This window comes from Corvus cornix, chromosome 1, assembly GCF_000738735.6.
Source record: "Corvus cornix cornix isolate S_Up_H32 chromosome 1, ASM73873v5, whole genome shotgun sequence".
In the NCBI taxonomy this organism is placed as follows: domain Eukaryota; kingdom Metazoa; phylum Chordata; class Aves; order Passeriformes; family Corvidae; genus Corvus; species Corvus cornix.
The window spans coordinates 92337599-92353812 of NC_046332.1; the positions used below are offsets into that span (position 1 = coordinate 92337599).

Here is a 16214-nt window from a genome sequence, read left to right on the forward strand (position 1 = left end):
AAACAAGAAGCCTTTTGGTGGTTTAAAACTGGGTGCTATTTGTCACCTTTAAATGGAAAACAAACAAATTATTAAGACTCAACATTATTCATTTACTGCAGACTTGCCTGTTAAAAAAGAAAGCTCACACAGTGCAATTTTCTTTTAAAAAACTTTTAAACATAGATGGGGACATTAGGCACCTGATAAACTGATCTGTATAATGAAGGAAGTTAATGGATATATTTGGTTTTATCCCTATCTTATCACTTCCTAGTGTAAATGAAGCCTTTAAATGGGTATGGGTTTTGCTTTAGGCATTTGAATAAGATGAAGATTAATATACCTGTATGTGCAGTGGAAATGCACAACAACAAAGCTTTAACAGAACAGTCAAATACTGTTTCTAAATTTCTTCAGAGCAAATTGGAATATTCAAAAAACAAAACCAAGGAACTTCGGTCTGTCTCCAACCTACCTCACTTCATATCAAGATAACCTTCAGGAATGATTTTATAGAGCAGTGTTGCATATGGCAGAAAAAAGTGTAGCCTCAATGTAGAATATAAAAAATAGTTTTCAATTAATTCTATAATGTAACTTAATAAAAGAGCATAACTTAAGAGATAATGGAAAACACATAGTATTTGATTTAGATTATTGTTCAGCACTTAAATTATTTTCTATCCTTTTTTCCTTTAAAAAAGTAAATGTATTTTTATGTGCAAAATAAAAAGTTGTGTGGTAACGTGTCTGTATTGGTACTGTGCTCTTCCTGAAATCCAGATACATCATCACATTATTTTTTTTCAAAACCAGTTTCAATGTAACATCTAATTGCAATTTATGCTTTTTTTTTATTCTTTGCATGAATAAAGGGAAAAACATCTTCCATATTTACCTATGCCCTTCAAACTACCTTCTCTAGATGTAGAAACACAAAATTTCTTGATATACTAAAGGAAGATAGGTACAGCATTCTTGTATTATTAAGATAAAAATTTCATATAAATACAATCTCATTCCTCTGAAACCTTTATTATGGGAAGTGCACCCCCCAGTTCATGTTCCAGCCCTTCTTTGAATTTCCTTTTGTTAGCTTGCTTTTTTAGCTGACTACATACACTCTGAAAATCACAGAATTACAGAACTGGCAGGGTTGGAAGGGACCTCTGGAGATAATTTTGTCCAACTCCCCTACCAAAGCAGGGTCCCCTAGAGCAGATTACACAGGAATGTGTCCAGGTGGGTTTTGAACGTCTCCAGAGAGGGAGACTCCACGAGCCCCCTGGGCAGCCTGTTCAGTGCTCTGCCACTCTCAATGTAAAGAAGTTCTTCCTCATGTTGAGGTGAAACTTTTTTGTGTTTTAGTTAATGGCCACTGCTCCTTGTCCTGTCACTGGGCAATGCCGAAAAGAGCCTGGCACCATCCTCTTGGCACCCACCTTTGAGATATTTATATGTGTTGATGAGATCTCCTCTCACTCTTCTCTAGACTAAGCACGCCCAGCTCCTGCAGTCTCTCATAAGAGAGATGCTCCAAGTCCCCTTAATCATTTTTGTGGTGCTCTGCTGGACCCTCTGCAGTATGAGAAATGAGCATGACTACAAACATACTCAACAACAGAATCAAACACTCATTCTGTTTAGTTATATACTTATATTTTATTACAGACTAATATGAAACCATCTCATATTCATACTCGAATTATTGTAATTACTTGTGAGCAAACTTAAACCAGTCTTGAATGTTTCTATTTATTGCAAGCAGATTTGTATCTCCTGCTTATATATTCTACATAAGGATCCAAAATATGGCTGAATATAAACAAGGTATATTTGGTTGTCTACAGAAATAAAAGTTAAAAATAGCACTGAAAAGAACTTTACAAGTAATGTATTCACACACTGACTCTTCAAATCAAGTAAATGAAGTAGTATAGGATAATCTGAACATTAGATTTGAAGGCTGATTTATTTTCAAATAAATGCACCTAAAATTGTTCAATTAAAAAATAAGTGTCAGTATTTGGTGCTGATGACTACAGACATCTTTAATGTTTAAAGCACAGATAACTACCCCCATTCCCATACAGCAGCTTTCACAGATTCTACTTTACATTAGATCATGAAAGAACATCTAAAATGCAAAGTATACATAGCACAGAATTTATGTCCGAGACAATGCAGATTGAAATCCTGTGAATTTTCATAAGGTAAAAAATTAAAGCTATATAAACTGATTTTTTGATTATTCTGCAAAGTAGAATCATGTATGTTTTCACTTTTGTAATACTTTCACAAATTTCCATTAAAGCTTTTTTAACAGAGACAGTAGCATGAGCACAATGATCCCACTGGCTTCCAAAAGAAAAGTAGTGCAGTTCCTCAATTAAGCTATTTTTGTCCTCTTATTTTTGCAAGCCAGTTGGGTGAAGACAAACAGGCTAATGCAAGCAAGAAAGTAAACTGTAAGCTTTTACATTGAGTGGCTGAACAAACAATTACTGTACATGGTAAAACAAAAAAGATCTTTTGCCACAAGCCACTGCAGGAATATATGAGCTTCTGTGGCCAAAAAGCTTGAAATACTTTCTAAGTCTTCACATACATTTGGTTAGCGCTTACCAGTTTCAAGACATTTATAGAAGCAGTTATGGAGACATTATGCTGTTAAAGCTGCAACAATTTAAATGAGGCAAGTTAGAAGGTTACATAGATTTTTAGACTTTTCCTCTTTCTTCTTTTTTCTTCATACATAAAAATTTGTCTCCTTTCAGTGTCCCACCCATAATAAAACACTCTTATGCATTTTGATCTAATTTCTACTTTTTCATCTTTGTATATGTTGCAATGAAACTCCCAAGTTAACACCTGCTGCAGTAGACTAGGTTTACATGGCAATAGTAACATGGACTGAAGCAAAAACACATCAAATGAAGCGAGGTTGATGTTTTATGTTCATTTCATTAAACAGTCTATTTTAACAAACAAACAGCACCAACTTTTAAAGGTAAAAGTATTGCTAAATCAAAGCAGAAACTTCCACTTAAATTCAAGCATTCTTTCTCCTCCAAAAAATGCCAGGTTTAACTAAAATTTCTCAAACACATATATAGGTGTTTCAGCCTGAACAATGTTGTCAACAATACCTAAGTGCAGGGCTACATGAAGTTTGCAATTAACTGCTTTGTTAGTAGGCAGAACAGGAATGCAGCATTTTCAAAAACTTCAAGCAAAAATTTCCTTATTTAAGGCTAAAAGATAGAACTCACAAAGTAAAAAAGCAGGAGGCTTAATAGAGTAAAAAAAGCTAGCAATTATAATATAGCACTGCAAGTACAGCGCTCTAATTGCTGCTACCACAAATCCCAACAAAACATCGATAACTTGGGTGAGACTCACAGAGCAACAGACCTGTATTTCGAATTTGACATTCATTAGAATTTTAACATTCAGCCACGACTCCACTCTAAGCTAAATTTAAGTGGCCAAAACTTATAGTTATAAAAAAAGCCTTCAAAACATATACTTAAAAAAAATAGAAATGGTGTGTTAACAAATGTATGCGTAAAACAGATTTATAAATAGCTACAGTATGAAAAATATTTCAGTGCAAAGGCAATTTTAAGATTTCTAAAAAATACATTACAAATAATTTGTTAACTACACACAAGAAATTTGTCACTGCTACTGGTATAAAATGTATATCCATATTAACTTCTTAAAAATATACACACCAGTGTTTTATGTAGGGGACGGTTCTAACTGACCAACATTCAAGTCTGCAATGGCAAGTACATGTACACACACCCACACATGTGTATGTATTTCAAAATGCTACTGCTATAAGGACGTTCTTTGAAACTTAAAAGTGCTATATGTTAAATGATAGAAAACCTTTATCTGTGGTGCTCACTGTTAGACTTCGTAAAATTCTGTTATCTTTGGTATACTGAAGATTTCATAACTCACTTTACAATCTCTGCTTGACCCAGGGCATTTTAATAATAAATCACTGTTTGTTTAATATAAAAACTACTCAGAATACTGTGAGGAACATTTCCTAGTAAGTTGATTTTTCTTTTATTAAAAAGTAAAGTAGTAAGTAAACTTATTTTGCCTCTGTTTTTTCTTGTTAAAACACGAAAAGGGAAATAATTTTTCTCTGCCGCCCTTGTCCACATGAAAGACAACTAACAATGTCTTGGCCAGGTCTCCAACAAATGCTGCAGGTCTGATTACAAATATTTTGTTTTCACACTGAAATAAATTTTTAGCTAATGTCCTCACAGAGGTATTAAATGAGGATGGCCATTAACCAGTTGTAACCACCAGGCTGAAATCGACTGAAATCGGATTACTCCTTCAGATATTTTTGCACCCCAAAATAAAACACTGGACTAAAGAAACAACACAAGGATGCAGCTAATAGTTGAATTACTGCAAGGTAACATAAATGTAGCAGAGAAAACAGAAGTGCAAGTTGGCTGTCATTCTTAAGGGAATTCAAACAGAATCATTGCAATCAAACTAGTTTCTATATCCCAACTGTGGTTCAACTGTTAGTCAACAGCTGTGTGCCACCTCGTGGTTTGCTTGCAAAAAGCTAATGGTTGTGTGCTTCGTAATACATCTACCAAGCCCATTAGCCAGTATCTAACCATACATGCATACACACAAAAAAAATCAATATTAAGAGGATAAATCAAGATAGTAGAAGATACTCATCCAGAAAAACAGCTTTTCTTCTTTTAAGGAAAAAACCCAACAAACTGTGTCAAAAAAAGCTTAATATATAATACTTTCTGCTATATATATTTTACAATCACAGGGATAGGAAGTGGGAACACCAGGTAATGTGCATCTTTGACAAATTCAAAGATGTTTTAGGCAAAATGCTTACATTCAGTTTACATGTAGATACCAACATTGGTGATATTTACCTATATAACAGCCAACTTGACTTCATATTGTGTGTGCATACTCTACACAAGGATTGTTTTGCCTATCTTTCTACAGGGGAAAACTAACCAAAACCATACATAGCCCTGATTTGGCCACTTACAAGGAAGTGAACATTAGAGAGTGTTTCTTGAAAGCAGATTTGCACAGAGGAAACACCAGTTTGTTCTAAAGAAAGAGCAAAGAAAGAAAAAAGGACAGAGGACAATCAGAAACAGCATTTGTTAAATATGCTTTAGGAGACTTTCATTTGAGATAACTGAGATCATTGCTTCTGGCTGAAAACTAAAACTGTTGATCTGACTGAAACTATGCACTTCAAGTAACAAAGAAAATCACTAAAGATGACAGAAGTAGTAAATGCACAGAAGTCTTGACACAGGATGAAGAAAATTTTTAGTGCTACCAATGTCACAGTACCAGACTGTGCAGATTGTTCATTGCTCCAATAGGTCAAAACATAAAAAGAGGCCTATTGGCCTGGAAGGGTTCATACTTCTAGCTCTTGATCCTGTTTGTCTCAACAATACCTCAGACTGCAAAAGCCACATCTAGTTTAATATTTTCTGTGACATGTCTGTTTCCTGAAAAAAGAAATAAACAAAACCACAGTTTTTAAAGGCTTGACTCGGTGTTCCGTCATATGGACGTTTCCAAACCTGACCCACTGTAGTGGTAGCCTGCACTGGAATGGCAATGCTTATTTGAATAGCCAAAGACAGATGGAAGTACTGAATAATCAATGCCTTTCCACTGCGTAAACATCACTTTTTTAGAATGAGAATTAGACCTTCTTGCTGGGGAATTGCTGCAGTCACTGCTCCTGTATCTTGGGCTTTTCAGACAGGTGAGAGGTGTAAATTCTGAGATGTGCTCCCGACAGTGCCTCGATGCATTCTGTTAAAGGGAAAAAAAGAAACAAATACACAGTAAATAGACGATCTTGGAAGCAAAAGCATATAATTGTTTTCTTTCATAGGGCCACTGTCCCCTTGGTATAATGATACCTTTCCCTAGATGACCACTCTGGCTATTTGTTTCATGTGAAAGTATAATCCCCCTCATGTTGTTTTGCAATCAACCAGTTTCAACACAGTTAGTTTTATATTAAGACCTACAGAACCAGGCATGATTTTACACTTAATTTCTAACCTGATAATGGGCTTTTTAGAGAAGGGATAAAGACACAGAGGCCTGCTTTCAAATGAAAGTGTTTTAAATCAAGGTTATGTTTCATTTTGGAATTTCTCCTGGTACATCTTTTTATCTCTGAACTTCTTATGTGGAATTTTAAGACAGAACAGATTCAAGTACTTTGCCCTGTACTTCCAAAGAGAGGAAATTCTTTACAGTCAGTTTGTGCTAACAGATGAACATTCCAGAGATTTAATGAACTTGCTTTGTAGTTCTAAGCAGTATTGAATTTTGAACTTGCTTAGGTTACATGTAGTATCTATACAGGCAATTTATACTGTACATCACAATACTATCTTGGTCTAATTGCCCATTAAAATTTATCTTTCTCATATAATCGGTCCACACTCTGGCAGAATTGGCACTTCCACCCAGTAAATGCTCAGGACTACAGAACATCATGGCTGCATGACAAGACCTTGGACCATGTGCACAAACTGAAAGAAAACTAGCACAGCACTTTTCCCAATGAGTTTATGAAATTCTTCTCACTAAATGCACATATAATTTCCAGGTATAGAGGTGTGGAGGTTTTGTGATGGTATATAACATATAAATGCATTATAAGCATGGTTCAAAGCGACGTTATTCATCAGTCTCTCCATGAATGCTATATAAACCAGTTAATCCTCTATTCTTAATCATCTCCTTCCTTCTTTGCTGTTAATCAGAACACAGGAGCAAAAGGACAAAAGCACAAAGTAAATATTAATGATGTAGCTTATAGAACTTTGGCTGAAATGTAACATTACATTTTAATGCCAATCACAAGCTTGAAACATTACTCTTGCATAACCAAGAGCAATCTGAAAGTACTCTTAAAAAGATACTCTTGGAAAGGCCACAAAACTATCCTGAACCGCTCACCACAGTGAGGCCTGGGTTCTTTTAAACACATATAGACCAAACAGCAACATTAATACAGAAAAATCAGGCAACGGGGTAGAAGATGTGCTTTGGAAATGTAAGATGGAGTAGTCATACAGTTTGGTAACTAACTTTCCTATTCTTTCAGCTAGAAAGTGAAGCATTTTAGTTACCATAGATAGTTCTAAAAATAAAATGCTTTTTTCTACACAGGGCTCCAAGGCAAGAACCTTTACCAAGCCTGAATCTAGTCAAGGAAGTTGGGGTTTTTTACTGCTACTTGTCCAACAGTCATTAAAAGCAAGTCAGCTACTTTAGCTACCTTCGGGCTACTTTAAAGTCCTACAGCACACAGAGCACATGACATTTGTCCTTTTCACATACTGCTAACTTTGCACCTTCACTTAATTCCTCATGTGCAGCTTTTGGGGTCAGGAGAGCACAAAGGGACTGGAACAGTCATGGCATCCAGGTGGGAATCATTAGAGCAAAGAGTGTACCTTCTTACTTGTTCGTCTAATCAGTATAGCATAGCAAGGAGATGATGTAAAGCAGAGAACTTCGTTCTGCTGGCCTAATATTTGGGGAATTTAGTTCACCACTCCTGCTGTTTTCTCAGACATTTGGCTAAACTATCATGCTTCTCTCTTGACCTGAGGCAGTGACACAGCAATGCCCTAGTCTGTACAGAACACAGCACTGTGGCAGACACTGTCAGATGCACAGCCCCAGTCTTCTGATCCAAGGTCCTATTCACAAGTAACTTGCTATGATTATCTTCACATGTTACCATCTGCATTTGGTCTATATACGTATTCAAGAACATGAAAGATGATGGATAAACTGCTCGTGGGTAAGAATAACCTCTGACTGTATGACACTGTAGTGTAATGTGAGTACCCACTGCAAAAATGACTGCAGTTCTGATAGAAGAAATGTCACACAGCACCTATACATAATACAATATATTTACAGGACATAAATATGGGTACATTGATTTATTGGTTTGCTTTACACGATTAAGTTTCTGAGACAAAAAGATCTTACCTGTGGTGTGGAACATCTCTTGCAAAAACTAGGCTCTCCAAGTAAAACATAATGATTTTATATTAATACTGATAAAGTACATCAAAAACTCTGGAGGAAACAGTTGATTTGTAAATAGCACAAATTTTGTAAATAGAAATTAATCCAAATTGGCAACACGTACAGTACTGTTACCTAGCTTTGATCTAATTATGGCTCGGAAGCTGAAAGATTTCCTTCAAGAAGTGGCCCATCGCTGCTCGCCAGTGCATTTAGGACTGTTTTATGTCTCATACTCTTCTGCAAGGATGAGGAAAGACAGTGAGACTCTTGCTGAATACAAGAAATGTGAATGAACTGTACCATTTGGTAACTCTTATAGCAAAGCCCTGTAAAAGTGATGGACTTTTTGATAGATTTAAAAAGGAAAGGTTATCCAGTGTAAAACACGGTTTCTATTTCTGGATCCTGAGACTAATCGCTTGAGGGTGTTTTTAATTCAATTTCAAACTCTGTTAAAAAATTATTCCAAAAGCACTAAACTGACTAAGTACTGTGGGCTGTGTGTCCTGCCCCTCTAAGAATAACCTGCACTGCATGGGAGAGGAGCCTGTGATACAACAAGGCCAAATTGATTCTACATTAAGGAGTGGACATCCTGCTTCACTACTCCCCAGAACAACCAGCATACTGAAGGGAGTGCCCCACAGGGAGCTGGTGGGGCCAGTGCTAATGAAGGCTGACTTACAGCTTAGTCATTACACTGTGGGCAGAGAAGGCCAGGGAGTTGCCAAGGAAACTTCGTCCACAGGATTCAAATACTGCAACAGCAAGATCCATTGCTTTGCTTTCCACAGAGGAGGAGCCTGACATGTGACAAAGGCAGCAGTTTGCTGGTGACCAATTTTCTGAGCGCCCAGTGCAGTTGTTCAACAGCAGCTAAGCCCATTGAGGAACAGAAGAATGATGAATCCCCAGAGAAGCTTCCCCAAGCAAAAAGACCGCTTTGGGTTTCTCCAGGCGTGGCAAAGGGTAAAGATCTCATAACATGGCTGATGGCCCAAGCTTGTGACTGAGTGAAAGCGAAGTAAAAAATCATCAGTCAAAAACAGAGAAAAAGAAAAATATTTCTTAAAAAGGGATGAAAGTACAGAAGTCATTTACAGGTCAGGAACTAAACACCTGGTATTTCAGCTACCAAATACTTGCCATTGCTGAGACACTGTCAATCAAAGCAAAAATTATAAAGTTGGAAATAGGATAACTTAAATTGAATTTATATTTTCTCTAACAAGGCGGCTGAACTTCTGCTACTAAAAGTATAAAGAAAGAGAAACTGCACAATTACCAGTTAAAGCACAAAATTCAGTTCGTGTCATTAAGCCAGAGTTGCAGAGAATACATGTATAAGAAATAAGCAGATTTTCACCAAAATTACCAAAAGGCAACAGATTCCTCCAAAGCTTTTGCAGAATTAATGTTTTAGCCCAAGAAAGACAACAGCTCATATATGTATATATATCAATACCAATATACATGCACATATATATACATATACTTGTATGTACATACATGTATGTGTATACACATATATGTCTGTATGTGTATATATATCACTGAAAAGCTCTCTGAAAAAATTCCAGAACTATATGTGGTATCTTTAAAAACATCTGAATGTTAATGATGGTAAACAATCGCTCACCACACACTGGAGTGACTCTCAAATAACTGAAAAATTCAGAAGAACTACTTCAAAGGCTTTATGCATTCTCATTGCCTAAGTAGAACTAATTTAGTAACCTGGGAAATGGTCACTAGTCCTATGTTAATCTTTTCAATTGTTCCAGAAGCCCATTTATTATAAAGAAAGCAATATAACTTTTAGGAATGCAGTACATTTAAAAATAGCTATTTATAAGCTCAGTTCAAACCAATCCTAAGGCACTTAAGAGACAATTTTAGTCAGAATTTTTGATAGTGAAACAAACTGTATTTTCCCTCTGACTTATATAATTACAGTAAATTTTATTGACTATATATTCTTGAGAGGGAAAGAAGGAGGAAATATATTTTTTATCTTAACCACTTAAGAAATAAAGATATAAAATCTGCAATGGAAACCAACAGTCTCTGAATATTAAGTAAAAAACAGTTTTCTTGCAGACTGTAGGGTAAACAAGATTTACTAGCATTTCTTCTACTTTTCTATTAAATAATGTCATAAACTTTCAGATCTTGAGCTGTTTTATTTCTAGAAAGAGCACAGAATTTCATAAAAGGGAACATAAGGAAAGCTCAGTTTCAAAATGCATGCTGGAAAAAGAAAAAAAGCTGCGTTTTCTAGCAGCAGAGAAAATACATTAATATATTCCAAAGACTGCTTAAGCGGTTTCCAGTATCACATTTTCTGTATGATGCTAGTAACATCAGCCTAATCAGAATTATCACTTGTTTGTGTGGCCACTATCCTACTTATTGGTACAATGGAAACAAAACATGCATTCGCCTATAGACAGTCCAATGATTAAAATGGGGATATAAGAATCGTAGATTCCTGAGGCAGAAACATTCTGTAAAACGCAGCAAGAAAAGTGACAAATATTGATAGTGACAGTGATGGACTGTGACAACAATTCACACAATCTTTGAGATACACAGAAGGAAAAAACTATACCAAAAAGTATTCCTCAAAATATAGTTGATATGAATCACAAATGGAGATAATGAGTATGGTAAATAACTTCTGATTATAAACTCTTTAACTGTCCTTTGAATGAAATGGCCAAGCATGCAGAAAGGCAGAAAAAAGTCACCTTTTGTTCCATTAGAAACTTAGACTGCTTGAAGTCTGAGAAAGCATAAAGATGGTGGACTGCTCAACAGAAAGGCACTGATGTCTAGTCTGATTTCCCCAGAAGATTGTAGGAAGCAACCGAGCACATCATTTATGTTTAAAGCAAGGTAGCAGTTATTTAGGCAAAGCGGATTGGAAGACAGAAGAAACAAAGAGAGGGAAGAAGAAACACAAGCGATACAACTGGTTAAAAGTCACAGATCTTCTGCTAAATTTTAAAAAATGAATATTGCCAGTGTTGAGCCCAAAGTCTGCTTTACTACTGATTCATTTTCCAGTACTAATATACAATGTCTGTAAGAAATGCTACAATACTTTGTTAGGGTTTTTTTTTTAGTAGCTTGTTTCTTTACCTTAACCCTTGCTCATTCTCTCTCTTTAGACGTTTAAATTAACTATTCAGAATCTATACTGAGGTCATGCCCTTGGACAAGTAATATATATGGCAAAGAGACATCTATGATCTCAAAATGAAAAACCACTAAATACTGATATACCTGGGAATGCTTTCTTACTATATTCTTTATTCTTTCCTGAAGTGAGGCATTATTACACCCCTACATTCTTTTTTTTACCACAGGGAATTTTTATCTTCCTTGGTAGCAAAGTTCCTTTATTCCTTTCCTCTTAATGCAAAGTACCTTCTCAATTAAAACATCAAAATGCTACCTAATCCCTTCTGTTATTGGTAACTCATTATTTTAACCTACCAGTGGCAGCTGACGGGCTGAAAAGAGCAAGGGCAGTAATATTAAGTTTAAAGTTCAACACCTCTACTGCCCTTCACATTCTAAAATATATGATATATAAAAGTTTACTGGGGTTAAAACACAGGAAACATTTTCTATTCATGTCCCAAGCATAGCACCAATGCTTCCCACAGAACCTGGCTTCCTCTCCAGCCTTAGATACACAGCAGTTTCTCCTTTTGGGCTGATCAGATGAAAGGAGAAAATAGATTTTAAAATCCTCTTCCCATTGGCACAGCAAGGCACATTTATGTAGAAATAATGGAACAGAACAGGCAAAATGTAAGTTGAAATATAAAAGAGGAAAAAATTATTAATAGGATATGAGTAAGTTTTAATACATGTGTTTTTCTAACAGGCATCAGTATGTTATCAGATGTAAGTGCCTCTTATCTACCCTTACAGAGATCCCAATCCCCTTGCCCTTATCTCCTCAAATCAGAAATCATGTTGAGCCATGTAGCTGTCTCCCACCATCCTCATCAGCTGATTTTCCTGTGGTTGCTAGTACAGAGGCACAAGCGTTGCCCCAGGATTCAGGTTAATTGCCACCATGTAAATAACAGGCAGCATTTTTCACCATGTTGCTCAGACAACACAGATGGGGAACCTCTCCTCTAATCTTGTCTCTGACCTTGACCTAGGTTGTAATACAAAAAGAAAAACCCTAACTTCACAATGAGAAAGATTATTTACCTGGATTCTTTCTGTTGCTGTAGGCCACAACTGCCTGCATAAGACCTTCTTCAGAACATCTGGAAGAAGGCTGACAGTTATGAGTAGAATTATACCCAGCCATGCAGGACCACTGGACAGCATTTGCATGAACACGTAATACATCCTCTGATAATTGAGAAAAGGCCTGGGAGGAAAAAAGATAAAATAATTATTACACTTCACAAAAGAAAGGCTGATAGTGTTAAATACAAGAATTATGCCAGTGATTAAATACTTCAGGTTCAGCTTCCCAGTTTGTGGGAGTTCATCCATACCAGTTTTCTCAAAAGGAGAGCTAAACATGCACTGTCTGGAGATAACTACCTTTCTTTTGTCTTCAAGGCTGCAGGAAATATCATGCTGTCCCCTCCCTGCCATAGTGTTTCTTCCTTGCAAAGATAAACTAAGTTTCATTCTTAACTTGTTTATGTTCTTCCATGTACCCTGATCTTGCCCCAGGTATTTTCCACCTTTCTTCTTAGTGTTCTTCCCACCACTTCCCTCCTCTTTCCTAAGGCACACTCCTTTGTAGTATCCTCAGAGTAAGGCTCGTTAACCACACCTATTTTCATACCTCTCAGGCTCCCCTAAGTATCTCTAATGGTTTCATGTTATGCTCCCCATCCTATTCACCACACAGTAATCTAACCACACTATCAATAACTTGACTTCCCTATCTCCCTTGTATCCCATGCAGTTGCATAATCATTAAAACACCATCACCGTATGGTACTGGGAACCAGAGGCCATAATCTCTGAGAGCCAAGGTGAAGGGACAGATTGCAGCAACACTGCAGTGCGTAAAAACAGCAGGGCAGCTTCCTGACAGTTTCCAAAATTTGATACTATTTGCATTCTAAAAAGGTAACTAAGCTAAAATACATTGTTATATACAGATAGTCACATCCCTAAATACACAGCAAAGCTGGTAGGAAAACATTGTCTGGGAAAATGTCACTTCTGCAAACTGATGCTGAAGAAATTGAGATCTGATCTTACTAGGAAAAAGAAGAGGCAGCTACATATCTAAGGAGTTAAAAGGTAGCTACTCATTTGCAAAAGACGCTGAAATACAAATCCTTTCTCTAAATTAAATGGCATCTTAATCACCATGCAATAGTTAGCCTCCTCCTTCTCTGGTCCCTCAAAATATTGTGTATACAAAGTAGAATGGCTCCAGCAGTAGTTATAAAGATGGCCTTATAACTGAGAGCTCTACAAGCGTGAAACAAAATTTCCAGCTCCTGATGGCAATCAGGCACAGTAAGGAACTGAACTTGTTCCAACTTGATTTCCTTCCCAAAAATTTCAGTTTCAAGTACACAGAATTTTTAATAGAAAAAACCCCCAACACTTTAAATTGGCTATGCACATGAGTTATATTAATTCCTAAAAAGCTTCTTACCAACAGGAACAAGTAGGTGCTCAGACACCTACAGTAACTCTGCTAAGCAAGGAGGCAAAACAATGAGCACAAACACAGGACTCTTGGACATCCACATCACTTCAGTATTGAGTTCCACTCCTTGTCTCTGGTTTTGACTGCTACAGCTAGCTTCCAAGACAAGCCCAGCAGGTAAGTGGGTAGTCACCAACTGCACAGACATGACCTATTCTGTGACATTTTGACTCAGAAAGGCAATCTCTGCTCCTTGAACCAACCCTTGCGCTGCTTTTGACTGGCACTACTGAGATAAACCCAGTGGTAGTCTGAGGTCTGATATTATTCTCCTTGGATTCTTCTTTACAAAGATTTTAGCAGACATTCATGAAAAGAAGAGCTGAGCACTCTCCAATTAGTATTAATGATGTATTTAAAATAGAGTTCTGCATTGTAAAAAGCCTAAATTTAACTATGTCTGTGACAGAAAGGTGAAATATAACAACTTTATGTTTCTGAAACAACTTTTGCAATGCAATTAATATTAGGGTTCATACCAAATAATTCCTCCCCAGAGCAGAGAAAAGATAATGTAGAATACCAGTGATCCCCAGATCATGAAGTGATTTATCCACGTCCAATAGTGTGTATCTAGTGCAAGCTGAAAAAAAAAGATATTATATGGTGTTATTGCTATCTAGATGCAACAAGAAGTCCCAGCAGGAGATGAAATAGATTCATACCCTTTGAAAATAGGGAAGAATTCTACATAGAATTAGGTAAACACATCTTTCAAGTTTGAGCACAGTTAAGAAGGCACAGATAGCAAGCTCACTATTTAAACTAATAAAACAATTCATGGTGATAGAAAAAAATTGATATAAATAAGCAACAATTAAAAAACAAGTTTTAAGAAAGTTTTAGTGGATAAAATACAGCATACCTTACCTTAAATGTAACCGTGAATACAAGCACAGTAAACACCACTGTTCCAAAGGTCCAATTTCCAAATACCTACAAAAAATGGTCCAAAGCAGTTATAGGCAATATTGTCCAGTATGTTGTGAATTGTTCAGAATAAACATCTTACAGCTTAATATTGCTTTGTATCATGAACTGACCCTTAAGCAGAAACTGAATTTCTACATGATCTATCCAGTGCAAAGTGCTCTGGTTTCTTGCTCTGTGTGTACAAAACCCAGATTTCAGACAGACAGAAGAAGACCACAACCAATGCTCTCAGCCCGAAGTTCAAATGTATATTTCTCAATAAAAATCAAAGGTAGCACAAATAACAAATCACTAAGATTTAAAAACGAACTGCAGTTATTTCATCAATCTTCTTGGACATCATCTTTTCTCTGATTTTCCTTCTCTATTGGATGTCCTTGGCATCCAACAATTCCTTGAGGTTCAACAGCATATTATACAGATAAGCAACAGTACAAGAAAGAATGTTATAACCATCTAAGTACAAAAATGTCTATGTACATTTTAAGACAAAACACTTTCAACTTGTGTTTGATTTTCTCCCCATCTGCATAATGACGTAAAACACTTCAGCTTTTCAAGTGGACAGAAATGACCATTAATGCTGATGCAGGTAAGAACTAGTGGTGAACTTTGTCACAGATGATTGCTTGGACTTCAGCAGCTACCAAATGACCAGGTTCAGGATCCAGAGAAATGCTGGGAAAGTAAGCAACTGTATTTTAGAAGAGACTGTGTTTGATTCAGGGTATTGTACCCTTGGAAGAGAAGGGTCCAAGAGATCAGAATTATTTTGAAAGAGAACTCTTGAGATCTCATGAACTCCCTTCTGCAGTTATAACTGCAGGAATGAGACAACTTCCATGCAGGAATGGAATTTCAGCAGAAGATCCAGTTGGCCAAGTAGGATGTTACTGCATGGACAAAAAGGCAAAATGGGAGCATTTAAGTGATGACAATGTGGGCAGGCAGCAAACAGAATAAAGCAGAGGAACAAATCAGAGACAAAACTCGGTTCTAACTAGGATTACTGAGGGGTGTTGAGGGGGACAAAAACGATATTTACAGGTATCCTTGCTTCAAAGGAAAAATGCAAGTCTGCTGATGGAGTGGTAAGACAACCTAGTGGAAAGTTTCAAAGAAAATGCTGAATTACTCAATACTCTGAATATTAGTCTTCACAAGCAAAACCTGCTCCTTGCATTTAACAGCAAAGCTTGGGAAGGAAAGGAGCAAGCAACAGTGTGGGTTGAGTTGTTCATAAGGAGGAAAAGCAGTGGATGTATTTTGAATTTAGCAAGGCATTTGACCTTGGACAATAAGGAAGCAGGGGCTGGCTAAATGCACTACTACACAGTTGAAAACTGGTGGAACCTATGAACTCAAAAGTCCTTGATGGGTGATTGGCTGCTGGTAATAAGTGAACCACACTAGGAAGAGCAACAGCAACTTGGCTGGAAATTGTGGAATATCCCTGTCAGGTAGCTGGAGG

At 36.7% G+C, this 16214-nt stretch overlaps 1 protein-coding gene across 9 annotated transcripts in view; it reads right to left on the reverse strand.

The window, feature by feature from the left end:
- Nucleotides 1–1624: 1624 nt before the first annotated feature.
- Nucleotides 1625–16214, reverse strand: part of ATP11A (ATPase phospholipid transporting 11A) — a 122405-nt gene continuing 107815 nt past the window's right edge. For 4 of the 9 annotated variants that reach the window (XM_039549822.1, XM_019282865.3, XM_019282863.3 and 1 more), the window contains 4 exons: nt 14681–14746; nt 14290–14393; nt 12331–12496; nt 1625–5841 (listed from right to left, as the gene is read on the reverse strand). In XM_039549822.1, the coding sequence (XP_039405756.1) occupies nt 5584–5841; nt 12331–12496; nt 14290–14393; nt 14681–14746 (594 nt within the window). In that variant the 3' untranslated portion in view covers nt 1625–5583. Of the gene's footprint in view, nt 5842–10844; nt 10934–12330; nt 12497–14289; nt 14394–14680; nt 14747–16214 lie in introns of all 9 variants that reach the window. The other 5 variants (XM_019282870.3, XM_019282869.3, XM_019282868.3 and 2 more) reach the window with 4 other exon arrangements.